Here is a 13,664-nt window from a genome sequence, read left to right on the forward strand (position 1 = left end):
TGGGGTCTATGAACTCGTAATGACCTAGAGAATCACAATGGTACTTTTTTAGCATTTAGTGAACCTAGTAAAAAGCCAAACAAAAAAAACTTGTTTGGATTGCACTTTTTTTTTGCAATTTCATCGCACCTGTAGTTTTTTTCCCCATTTTCTAGTACACAACATGGTAAAACCAATGGTATTGATCAAAAGGACAACTCGTCTTCACATCGCCATATTGATGGAAAAATCAAAAAATTATGGCTCTGGGAAGAAGGGGAGTGAAAAATGAAAACACAAAAACTAAAATACCTCCAGGGGTTAATTATTACATCTTTTCTCTTTTCCTACATTTTCACTTACTAACAGTGTATCCACATTAGTGACATTCCAGTTCGTTATGCTCTGTCACAATGACACCGCTTTTGTTAGAGCAGCATATAGTGCAGGTGTAGTGTACAGATAGCCCTGGGGTCTCTTGTAAAGAATGAAGAAACTCCCTTGGAAGGAAAATGTCTGGTACTGTATATTTAAAGTAAAAGGGCAGAAATCTTTCATGTGTGCACAATAATAGAAATGCACTGAGCTCTCCCATCATTTACAGGAGAGGGTGGGTGCGGTGCCATGAATTTCTCTACTTCTAGGCAATCTGCCACCAGGTTTTTGATATCTAATATGAGAGCAGCATAATTTAGGCATCGGGACTCTGATTCCAGTGATGTTTCACATACTGGGCTGCTTGCTTTAATTTTGATAAAGTCACTGTTTTATTAGCAGGAGATTATCATTAGAGAATTAGAAAACTTGCTGCAAGGTAGTCCAACCATGTCCCCACCATTGATTCACAGCTTTCTGCCTTTGCACAGTGTACACAAGAAGATGCCAATCTGTGATGTGGGTGGGGTTATACAGTTAAAACCAGAAGTTTACATACACTATATAAAAACACATAGGCATGTATTTCTCAATATCTGACAGAGTATACCTTTCTCGTTTTAGGTCAATTAGGGTTACCATAACTAGTATTTTCCAAATGCCAGTTTTAAATCATTTTTATTACTTACTGCAAATTCAAATATAGACATACACTAAGATTATTATGCGTTTAAACAATTCTGGACTGCCCATATGATTGTCATGTGTTTGGAAGTTTCTGTTTTTTTGGCCACATCTGACTGAGTTAATTAGACACACCTGTGGATGTATTTTAATGCACACCTGTAACACACTGCTTCTTTGTGTAACATTATGGGAAATTCTAAAGAAATCGGCAAAGACATCAGGAAGAGAATTGTGGACTTGCACAAGTCTGGCTCATCCTTGGGTACAATTTCAAGATACCTTAAGGTGCCTCGATCATCTGTACAAACAAGATGGGAACGTCCAGCCATTATACCGCTCAGGAAGGAGATGGGTTCTGTGTCCCACAGATGAACTTGCTTTGGTCCAGCATGTGCATATCAACCCAAGGACAAAAGCAAAACACTTTGTGAAGATGGCAGAAGCTGGTAAGATTGTGTAAATATACACAGTGAAACAAGTATTGTATCAACATGGGCTGAAAGGGCAGAAAGAAGCCATTACTCCAAAAGAAACATAAAAAATCCAGATTAATGTTAATGCACACTGGAACAAAAACTTAAAATTTTGGAGACATGAAACAAAAATGTAACTTTTTGGGCATAATGACCTTTGTTACGTTTGGAGGAAAAAGGTAGAAGCTTGGGAGTCTAAGAACACCATACCAACTGTGAAACACGGTGGGGGGTGGCAGAATCACGTTGTGAGGTTGTTTTGCTGCAGGAGGGACTGGTGCACTTAACAAAATAGATGGCATCATGGGAAAAGAAGATTATGTGGCAATACTGAAGCACCATCTCCAGACATCAGCCAGGAAGTTAAAGCTTGGGTGGAAATGGGTCTTCCAAATGGACAATGATCCGAAGCATACTGCCAAAATGGTAACACAGTGGCTTAAGGATAGCAAAGTCAATGTTTTGGAGTGACCATCACAAATTACTGATCTCAATCCTAATGAAATAGCTGAAAAGGCCGGTGCGAGGAAGGCGATCTGCATACCTGAATCAGTTACACCAGTTTTGTCAGGAGGAATGGGCCCAAATTCCGACCAACTATTGTGAGAACCTTATGGAAGGATATCCCAAATGTTTGACCCAAGTCATTCAGTTTAAGGGCAATGGTACCAAATGCTAATGAAAACTTTTGACTTTGAAGTAAGTAATAAAAATGCCTGAAAACATTCTCTCTCTCATTATTCTGGCATTTGGCAAATATGAATAATTATGGTAATCCTAATTGACCTAAAACAGGAAAGATTTATTCTGATTTCATGTCAGATATTGAGAAAAACATGCAGATGTCTTTTTTTATATAGTGTATGTAAACTTCTGGTTTCAACTGTACGTGGCACAGCATTCAGAGAGCTGGTAGATCTGTAGCAGACAAAACTGTCTAATCAAAACGTGAGCAAGCAGCCCAGTAATTGATACATCACTGGAATTCAGGTCTGTACCCTTTCACCATGCTGCTCTCAAATGTGGTACCAAAATCCTGGTGAAAAATTAATTTTAATTTGTATATTCTAAATCTGGCTGGTAAACAACAGTTACTGTGGCTGCCTCTTCTGAGGACTATTGTAAAATGACATGCTCCATTTTTACATATCTTCTTATTTATTGGCCTCAGTTCAGAATGTCATTGTGCACACAAGTCTTAATGAACCTGACCGGTGGAGTACAATGCACCTAATTCATAGAGGCACACACCGCCACTAGGTGAGGGATTGGAGTACATTTGTGGCAAAATTTATATCTTTAAAGTTGGTTTAGTTTTTAATTATAGATTGATGTGCTTTGCCCTTTTTGGTAAAGCTGACAGAGACTGGTATGAAAACTCCAAATGTCGCAATGGTTTTGCAAGAAGTAAGGCTGTGTGTTACACCAGAAAACTGGCATAAATCCCCTCATAAATCGGAGCAAATGAGTCTATATAAATCTATGGCAGCTCTCCATTAGCTGATTGTTGCTAAAGATGGTTACATTGAAGTGTATTTTCTTCATTGTATAGATATAAACCATACTATCCATATATATATATTTCAGATACCAATGGTTCTGATAACTCAATACCAATGGCATATCTTACTCTGGATCACCAGTTACAGGTTAGTATAAGGGTTCTCAAGTTATATGATCCTCTTTTTATTATTTTATTACCCCTTTAACACATTGTTAAAATTGAACTGTGCTTTCAACAAACGTGGCATGACTCAATAGTACAAACAAACATAAGGCACATAGTAACATATCTTATAGAAATCTGCTTCTTTCCCAATTTATTAGACAACTCTTACCCTCCCATGCGCTTCTGATCCACACACAAAATAAAGCTCATATACATCCTGCTCAGACAATATGGCCCCGCAGCTCAGTGTCGTGTCATGTAACACATCCTATTAAGTTCTATGGAGAGAGAAGTGAGGATCAGGGAGAGCAAACAAGCTGATGGAGACATAGAAAGATTGTGCTGAGCTTTCTAACAAGTCTTTTACCTCACCCCGGATCTGGATACTCATTTCACGCTCCTTTATATTGTTCTCCATGATGCTGTTGCTTATCTTTGAGTGCTAATAAAGCAATGAAGTGTAGGGTTGCATTATAGCAGCTCGTCTCCCCCCATCAGCTTAGAGTGGATTGTAAATTAAAGATGTAGGCTATGGAAAGGAAAATTGGTTGGAAAAGCAAGATACAAGTCATGTAATGGTCAGAAATAGTCTTGTGCTTCATGTACACTCGCGACCATTTATTCTGAAATGTTACTTAAAAACACTATTACTTTTTCTAATACTTCTGATCAGTTTGTCCCTGATGTAAAACCATGGTAGATAATTCCTGTACATACAATCTGACATTTATGTTCTCGTATTACATGTGAAGTGTCCATATTAATAGTGAAAAACCTGTTTTATTTTTGTTTCTATGTTACGTTTAGCCTTTAGCACCATGTCCAAACTCCAAAGAATCTATGGCTGTGTTTGAACAGCACTGCAAAATGGCACAGGAATATATGAAGGTGCAAACAGAGATTGCATTATTACTGCAGCGAAAGTAAGTGCTCACATCGGTTTTGGGGTTGAGACGGGTGTGCACTCGTCAGTAGCTTACGATAAGTCTATCTTTATGATATTCTGTAAAATAAGGATTTATCCTATTTTGCAGATTATAAAACGACACCACATATTTTGGGAAGGAAAATAGGAATAAAATGGTGGTGTTTCATAATCCTCTGTTACGGTTGCTTACCTGAGGGGTGCCGGCGGTGGAACGGGGTTCCAGGTGGCAGGGTCCTTCCTGCAGAAAGCTGGTGGAGGCAGAAGATGCTGTGGTCCCCAGGCTGGTACAAAGTGGTGTTTGGCAGCATTTTGTGAAAGCCCCGAGTCCCTGCACTTTCTATGCTTTTTAATGCGGAGGACTCTGGGAAATGGGCACCAGAGGCGGTGCATGCGCGATTGAGATTTCGGGAGACCACATCTCGGTGTAGATATCTCAATCTGCGCATGTGCCGCTTTCGGCAGCCACTTTCCCTGAGTTCACTGTATTTAAAAGCATGGAGAGTGCGGGAGCTCCGGGCTTTCACACATTGACTGAGCCCCCACAACGCCAACCACCACCTCCTGCCAGCTTTGGGACTGCAGCAGCAACTCTGGGACCCCTCTTCACCACAGGTAGTAAGCTACATTTGGATTTTAAGATGCACCCCCATTTTCCCCAAAACAATTTGGAGGAAAAAATGTGTCTTCTAATCAAAAAAATACGCTAACCACAATTATTAGTAAATGTGTGCTTATTTTCTGGTTTTATAAAAAGTTATTTACTGACAGTGTTGGGGTCCTTAGTCCTGTAATCATTGCGTTATTATTTTCTCCGCCTCATTGGGGGGGACAGACCATGGTGTATGCTGCTGCCACTAGGAGGCTGACACTAATTGATACAAAAAAGTGATCTCCCCTACAGTATACACCCTCCTGCTGGCTCTCAGCTAACCAGTTCTTGCTTAGTATCCTTAGGAGGCACACGGACGGGTCTGCTATTCAGACCCAAAACTCTTTATTTTATTTTTACCTTTTACATTTTTGATTTTAGATTTTATTTTTTCCACGGACGAATGGGGCGACGGATCCTTTCAAGGTTCCAATCTCCCCGAACCATCAACAGGCGAGCACGGAGAGTGTCGCCTCTTCGTATCCTCTCCTGCAACGTGGGATGCCAAGCCTGGGCTGATTCTTAGGGGCGACGGGTCTCTTCAAGGGCACCGATCTCTCCCGGAAGCCGTGCCCGCACTATGGTGCGCTAAGGCGGCTCCATGCCGGGACGTGCACCCATGGTGAGTGGATTCAGTCACCGGTGGGCCTCTGCAGTGGGATATTCATATGCCGACAGGCAGCTGCAGCTTCCCTGTGGCCCACCTCCCTGAGGTAACGCTCCGGCCGGCTGCAAAAATTTAGCCCCCGGTTTCGGACGATGTGTAGGCCGCAGACGAATGGGGCGACGGATCCTTTCAAGGTTCAGATCTCCCCGAACCATCAACAGGCGAGCACGGAGAGTGTCGCCTCTCCGTATCCTCTCCTGCGATGTGGGATGCCAGGCCTGGGCTGATTCTTAGGGGTGACGGGTCCCTTCAAGGGCACCGATCTCTCCCGGAAGCCGTGCCCGCACTATGGTGCGCTAAGGCGGCTCCGACTGCTTTTCTGGCGCTTCTCGCCTGCCACTGAAAAGCTCAAATTTCTCGGCCACTACAACGCCCCTCACTTCTACCACCCGCTGGCTGCAGAAATTTAGACCCTGGCTTGGGCCTATTCATGGAAGTCTCGAGGCTCCGCCCACATCATCTGTGGCTCCGCCCCCGAAACTCACCCCCCACCCCGAATTGGAGCGTCTGGCTCTCTGCGATATTTTACCACCTCTGCAACTCCCGGTGGCCATCTTGATCCTGCTCACACAGGAGCGACGGTTTTTGGATTAAAAGGGCACGACTCCTCTACATCAGTACCCGGGTAAGGAAGTACCTGACCAGTTTACCCTGGTCTTAAAGGCACATGACCAGCATGCCCTGGTCTTAAAGGCACATGACCTGTATGCCCTGGTCCTAAACGCACATGACCTGTATGCCCTGGTCATAAAAGCACATGACCAGTATGCCCTGGTCCTAAACGCACATGACCTGTATGCCCTGGTCATAAAGGCACATGACCAGTATGCCCTGGTCATAAAGGCACATGACCAGCATGCCCTGGTCACAAAGGCACATGACCAGCATGCCCTGGTCACAAAGGCACATGACCAGTATGCCCTGGTCACAAAGGCACATGACCAGTATGCCCTGGTCACAAAGGCACATGACCAGTATGCCCTGGTCACAAAGGCACATGACCAGTATGCCCTGGTCACAAAGGCACATGACCAGTATGCCCTGGTCACAAAGGCACATGACCAGTATGCCCTGGTCATAAAGGCACATGACCAGTATGCCCTGGTCATAAAGGCACATGACCAGTATGCCCTGGTCTTAAGGGCACATGATTTTTTTTTAAGGGCAACGGGTCCTTTAAAGGGCACCGATCTCCCCACACCATCAACAGACGAGCACATGGAGTGTCGCCTCCATGTATCCTCTTCTGCATCCAGGCCTAACGCCAGACAACCTGCCCTGTCCACCCGGGGACCTCAACTCTGGGGATGTACAAAGGCACCCCTTTTTGGCGTCCGAGCACCTCCCTTTGCATCACCACTATTTAGCTGATGATGCAAGAAGGCGGACGATTCCTCTCCACTTCCCTGTTAAGAGGATGGTGGATCGAGGGTTCCTAATTTTCTACTCTGCACGACAATGGCAAGAGACGGTTTTTTTTCCTGACCTGCTCTATGCAGCCCCGCATTCTGCCACTTGGCAGACTAACCGAGTAGAATTTCTTGTGGTATACCTACCAGTATCCCTGCCCAATTTATCATCAATTAAAATACCACGGACGGTCAGATAGCAAATCTGGTTTGTCCCGTCTTGTGGTTTCGGGTTCAGCGCTCTACCCTTCCTTAGCCGCCACATGGGTTGCTTGAGCAATAGTCTCCTGGTCAGAGACCTTTAACTACTTCTATTCACACAAGTAACCTTTCCCCGAAGACAGTACAGCTGGCCAATCAAATCTTCTGAGTGGGAGACTTACAAGGGATCGTACCTTTTCTACAGACCCAACCAGCAGTGGAAGTGTTGTCCAGGACAGTCTAGATCTAAGGGATCTTGGTTCCAAAAAGGGGAATGAAAAGTAAGACCAATCCTGGACCTCAAACTTTTAACAACCTCTGACAAGGTCCTCCTTTTTCGGATGGAGTTCCTCTGCTCAGCTATTACTTCAACAGAAAAAGGTGGAGTTTATGGCATCCATCGATATTCGGGATTCTTACCCTCATTCCTTTTTTTCCCTCTACAATAATCCATTCGCCTTCCCATTCGCGAACAGCATTTTCATGTCACGACTGTGCCCTTCGGCCTGGCTACCGCACCCAGAGTGTTCGCAAGGGTCATGGCGGTTATCATGTTCCTCTTGCACCCTAGAAGCATGGTCATCCTGCCCTATTTGGTCGATTTTTCTAGCCGCTCTTTCTAGGATGGTAATTCTCTCTCTCTCTCTCTCTCGAGTCAAGGTCGTGGCCCTTCAACACGGAGCTCGCGCACTTGATCATTCATCCCCTCAATTCATTTGATTCGCTGGGAGGGTTCTGAGGAAAAAATGGTGACGACAATAGAAGCAGTTTCCTTTGCTCCGCTCGTTTTCAGCAAGTCAATCGGGCTTTCAAAGGGTAGTCTGAGCTCCTTCCTCATCCAGTTAAGTAAATAAGGCAGCACACTGCAGCGCTAAAACATGTAAACTTGAAAACACGAAATTTGAACTGCATTACTGCACTAGAAATATGAAAAATAAGAGCTTTTAGTGCATAAAAATGGCCAATTTTATGTGTACCTGGTAGCCCCTTTACGGCATCTCTCTTATACCAGGTCCTAAACTTGCCTTACCTCGCTGAGAATAAACGTCTCCATCTGAATGGGTACATGTGAAACCTCTTCTTAGACTAAAATTCTCTCTCTCTGTGGAGGTGTATTGGACCTGCTGTAATTAAAACACCTGAAGCTAGGAGGCGGAGTGCACGATCAGAAGGCTAAAGAATACATTTCAAAAACCTGACCTGCACATCCAAACATAGACTAAGTGTGAACAGGTGCTGAACCTAGAGTCGCCAACTCGTATATAGTTAAGTAAATAAGGCAGCACACTGCAGCGCTAAAACATGTAAACTTGAAATGCTCTGGGGATCGGAACGGTTCGGCTAATCCTACAGCAGGTCCACTGCCTTCAGGTGGGTCACCCCATCCGTCTTCAATTGGATAATGCCACGGCTGTGCCATACGTCAATCATCTAGCAGGTACCCCCAGTCAAGCGCCATGGCCGCGGTACCTCACACTCTCTGGTGGGCCGAGATCTATCATTCGGTGATCTCGACAGTACATATCCCTGGAGTAGAACACTGGACGGCAGGCATATTCAGCCGTCAGGGTTTCTCCTCAAGTGAGTGGGAACTTCACCCAGACGTCTTCCATCAGATCTGCCTTCACTGGAGTACTCCAGATGTAGGTCGGATGGCGTCCAAACTGAACACCAATGTACTTGAGTTCATGGTTCGGCCTCGAGATCCAAGAGCATCGCAGTGCATGCTCTGTTCTTCCATGGTACCAATTTCCATAACCCCTCTTCCACTACTTCCAAGATCTTTTGGAGCAGGAAGGGCCTCAGTGATCCTGGGAGACCCGTACTGACCATGTCAGGATTTCTCGCTTGCGGTACTAGTATTTTTCCGTCTTATTGCAACAAAACTGCAAATATGGACTTCCTCGCAGGGAGTCTTCACCTGTGGTTCTTCCCTACCGCATACCGTTAGATCTCTGGAACCTTAAGGCTATGTGCACACGTCAGGATTTTTTCCTGACATAATCCTGAGAATTCTGCCAGAAATCCGCGTGCTTTTTTTCGCGCGGATTTCTCGCGGAATTTGCGCGTTTTTTTGCAAGGATTTTTTGCGTTTTTTTTTTTTTTATTTTCCGGAATGTCCTTTTTGATAAAAAATCCGCAAAAAAATACAGCATGTCCGGATTTTTTGCGGTATGCGTTTTTTTTGCGGAAAAAAACGCTAACATCTGCACAAAAAATGCGGAATGCATTCTAAATGATAGGATGCATAATGTTAGCGTTTTTTAGCGGATTTATAGCGTTTTTATGGCGAAATTCCGCAAAAAAAAACGCTAAAAATCCGGACGTGTGCACATACCCTAATGGTCCTGGGGATCTTGCATTGGCCTTTTTTTGATCCGGACAGACTTTACTAGCAGGGAAAGTCGCTCCCTTTTTTCTCTGCGTTCTTGTCATCCTGATGAGTCTTCAGAGCTTGCCGCTCTGGTCTTTCAGACTTTTTTCCTTATTACCATGAAGGTAAGGTTGCCCTCAGGCCATCCCCTTCCCTTGTTACCAAGGTGGTATTATATTCCCACTGTTACAGGGGCATCATCCTTCTCTCATCTCTTTCGGCTCCAGCCAAACAAAACAGAATGGGTTCTCCATAATCTGGACGAAGTGAGTTCTTCGAGTAGGTTCGTATCGAGGACGGCGTTCCTCCGAAGGTTGGACTCTTTATTTGGGCTTCCCGACGGTAAGAAGTAGGCTTCCTGATGGTCACAGGAAGGGATTAGCCGTTTTATCAGACATGCTAGCCTGGTGGATTCGTTTCACTAGCCAGGAGTCCTTCCGTGCTAGATGTCAGCAAGAACCGAACAAAAGAAAACAAGGATCTTATAAAATATAACTTTTAATATACAAAGTTTAAAAGCGTTTATCCAAAATTGAAGACAAGTAGTCAAAATGTATATACCATAGGAAACAAAGACAATTAATGTGTCCTATTGGGCCCTACAAATCAACTATAATAGCCCCTACCTGAGAGTGGAGGTTGGCACCCTAAGTTTCAGCGGTAGGCGCCCCCACTCCACGGCGGCTTGCCCTCCTGTCCCTATAAAACCCTATGATCAGCTAAAAACTGTCCCAATACACCCATAGCCCAAGTGAAAAAAGCACAAAAAAATATACAAAAAAAAATAATTTAAGAAAAAAATGAAATAAAGATACCACAGATAATTAATGCTCTATTCAGCTCCAAAAAATGGGAAAGAAAAGGGGAATAATATCCCCCCCCCCCTTTTTTTTTTTTTTTTTTTACAAAATATTCATGTCAATCTATAGGCAAATATGGTGTGAGATTGTATACTTGTCTGATTTGTTCTGTAATGTTATTAGGGGGAAGCAAGAACAATGAATCTGCATTCATTGAAACGTAATCACCGGCGTATAGACGTGAGTGAGTGCGCCGGTCCGGCCGGTGGAGCGCAGATGCGTTCCACTGAACGAAGGTCCGATAGCACAGCTTCTCTACGCAGCTCCCTGTCACCAGTGTGTGGGGACGTACCCCCGGAAGTTAGTATCGGGATGCGTTCCACAGGATGCCTGTCCTATTGCGCACGTTCCACTGCGCAGCTTTCGGTCATCAGGTAATAGGGTCGTACCCCCGGAAGTGGATCCTAAAAGGCGTGACAGTTGGCATTTTTAATAAGGTATATAAGAAGGGGATGAGCAGTGTTTTTTCCAGCCCTATTCCATTGCTATGGCCAACATTTCCAGCCCTATTCCATTGCTATGGCCAACATTCCCTGATGAACCCCCGCTATTCCCACGGGGGATAAACGCGTTGGATACTATTTGGGATGTCGTTTATATGTGGCTCACCGATGACCCAGTGCAACAGTGACTCCTTACATCACAGCACGGATGAGTATATGGCTATCTGATATGCCTATAGATTGACATGAATATGTTGTAAAAAAAAAAAAAAAAAAAAAGGGGGGAATATTATTCCCCTTTAATTTCCCATTTTTTGGAGCTGAATAGAGCATTAATTATCTGTGGGATCTACCCGCTTTATTTTTTCATTTTTTTCTTAAAATTTTTTTTTTTTTTTGTAAATTTTTTTGTTTTTTTTTTCACTTGGGCTATGGGTGTGTTGGACCACATTTTTTAGCTGATCATAGGGTTTTGTAAGGACAGGAGGGCAATCCGCCGCGGAGTGGGGGCGCCTACCGCTGAAACTTAGGTAGGGGCTATTATTGTTGATTTGTAGGACCCAATAGGACACATTAATTGTATTTATTTCCCTATGGTACAGTATATACATTTTGACTACTTGTCTTCAATTTTGGATAAACACTTTTAAACTTTGTATATTAAAAGTTATATTTTATGAGATCCTTGTTTTCTTTTGTTCGGTTCTTGCTGGTTATTGAGGATCTTGACGCATTTGTTTTTGGTGGATCATGCTACATGTCTATCTCCCTGTCTGAGGGCTCTAGGCACCAGACGTCGGCAAGCATGGCTGCAAGCTTGCGGATTCGTCCAGTCCGCATGCATTCTTGAAGCACTATAATTCCCACACTTCCACAGATGTAAGTTTGGGCAGGTGGACTCTGCAGGCCACGGTGGCGCACTTGTAAGTAGCAGTTACACAGGGCCTGATCTATTGTTGTCCCCACCCAGGGACTGCTTTGGGACGTCCCACGGTCTGTGTCCCCCAATGAGGTGAAGGAGAAATAGGGATTTTTGTGTACTCACCGTAAAATTCTTTTCTCCGAGCCATTCATTGGGGGACACAGCTCCCACCCTGTTATTAGCTTGTGCTTGTTTTTATAATTTGACATGCTATACTCTCATATATAATCTCACATGCTATACGCTCATATGTTATTGATCTCCTACTGCTTTTGCACTGAACTGGTTAGCTGAGAGCCAGCAGGAGGGTGTATACTGCAGGGTAGGAGCTACCTTTTTTGTATCAGTTAGTGTCAGCAGCACACACCACGGTCTGTGTCCCCCCAATGAATGGCTCGGAGAAAAGGATTTTACGGGGAGTACACAAAAAGTCCTATTTTCAATACAAAATTACATTTATTTTACCATTTTTTTGTAGACAAGAACTAATAGCAGAACTCGACCAGGATGAAAAAGACCAACAAAATACATCTCGTCTGGTACAGGAGCACAAAAAGCTTTTAGATGAAAACAAAAGCCTTTCAACATATTATCAGCAATGTAAGAAACAGCTGGATGTCATACGAAGCCAGCAACAGAAACGGCAAGGAACGTCATGATTTGGATCCGTTACCAGATGACGTCTCGCTACTGTGCAATGAAAGACAATTTGCAAACTTTCCTTTGTTACTTTAAGCATGAACATGGATCTTTTCATTGGATCAGTTCGTGAAACTGCTGGATAAAATACAGCCATTAAGGGATTGATGTGAACAATTGGTGTATGCATGTTTCATGCCTGTGGAAGGTCCTAATACTTTAGATATGAATAGTTTGATTAATCTTCTGTTATATGTAATGCTGACCTTTGCTTCTTAAAGAATGTCAAAGATCCTGCTTTCAAAAGAATTTATTTTTTGGTAACAAAATGCATTTTAGTCTTCTCGCTAATACAACTTCCAGTTCCACCAGTTGTTTTCAGGCCGTTTCACATATTCTATTCTCATTGTATTCTTTTAGTTCAGTAATTTATGTTTTACTATCAGTGTGCAGAGAAACGAAATGTGGGGGTGGTGAACAATGAAATAAAAGGTTTGTTTAAAAAAAAAAAATTGTAAATTGAGAATGACTTTTGGGATTCCTCTTCACTTTGAGCTTAAAGAACAGTAGAGATACGTAATTCAGTTAAAGAGAACCTGTCAGTAGGTTTTCTCAAAATAAATTTAGGCCACCACATTTAACCTCTTCCCGACATGAGCAGTATATATAGCAGTGCGAGATGCGTTATCGCAAAGCGCCGTATACGCCGCTGCTATTTCCGGTTGCCACACTACATCGAGCGGTGACAAAGTTAGGATTGCTGCTGTCTTTGAGAGATCACCAATCACAGCAGTCACAATGGGTTGGGTGATCATGACGTCACTTTTCCTGATTAACCCCTTTGGTGCTGATTGGTCAAAAACTATTGTTCAGCCAATCATCACAAATGGTGTTAAACTAAAATGGTGATGCCACTCTGCACGCCTTCTTTACCTCAGAGTTGGCATGCGGAGTGGTTGTATACCCCATCAGTGTACCTGAGAGAGAATTTTCTCGGTGACCAGTGCGATCCTCCTGTGATTTGTGTCCTGCTTTTGCGATCTCCTGTGCTGCTGGCTGCTGTGTGACTAATCTATGATCACAGCAGCAGTTCCCCTGTCCCATTCCCCTCCTTCTCCAATCTCCCCCACTCCCAATCGTATTTTTGCAAACTTTTTGCGCTATATCCGTGTGCGCGGCGTCCTGCCTTGAGCATTCGTGCTCTTCTTGTGGCCACAGCTGTTGTGAATTCTGTTGTCGAACTCCCTCCTGTGGTCGTGAATGGTACTTCGGCGAGTTCTGTCTATGGGCTCCCTCTGGTGGCTATGAGTGAAGCTACGGCTTCTGAGGTTCCTTACACAGGTGACGTGGTTTATCCTAAGGTTGGCTGTTCTATTTAACTCCTCTCAG

General features: G+C 43.8%; 1 protein-coding gene across 3 annotated transcripts in view; it reads left to right on the forward strand.

The window, feature by feature from the left end:
- The window catches only part of MAP3K7 (mitogen-activated protein kinase kinase kinase 7), a 111,700-nt gene extending 98,896 nt beyond the window's left edge, over positions 1-12,804 (forward strand). For all 3 annotated transcript variants that reach the window (XM_069726355.1, XM_069726353.1, XM_069726354.1), the window contains 3 exons: positions 3,102-3,163; positions 3,991-4,106; positions 12,115-12,804. In XM_069726355.1, coding sequence (XP_069582456.1) covers positions 3,102-3,163; positions 3,991-4,106; positions 12,115-12,295 — 359 coding nt within the window. In that variant the 3' untranslated portion in view covers positions 12,296-12,804. The remainder of the gene's footprint in view (positions 1-3,101; positions 3,164-3,990; positions 4,107-12,114) is intronic.
- The last annotated feature ends 860 nt before the right edge of the window (positions 12,805-13,664 follow it).

This window comes from Ranitomeya imitator, chromosome 5 (assembly GCF_032444005.1).
Source record: "Ranitomeya imitator isolate aRanImi1 chromosome 5, aRanImi1.pri, whole genome shotgun sequence".
NCBI lineage: Eukaryota > Metazoa > Chordata > Amphibia > Anura > Dendrobatidae > Ranitomeya > Ranitomeya imitator.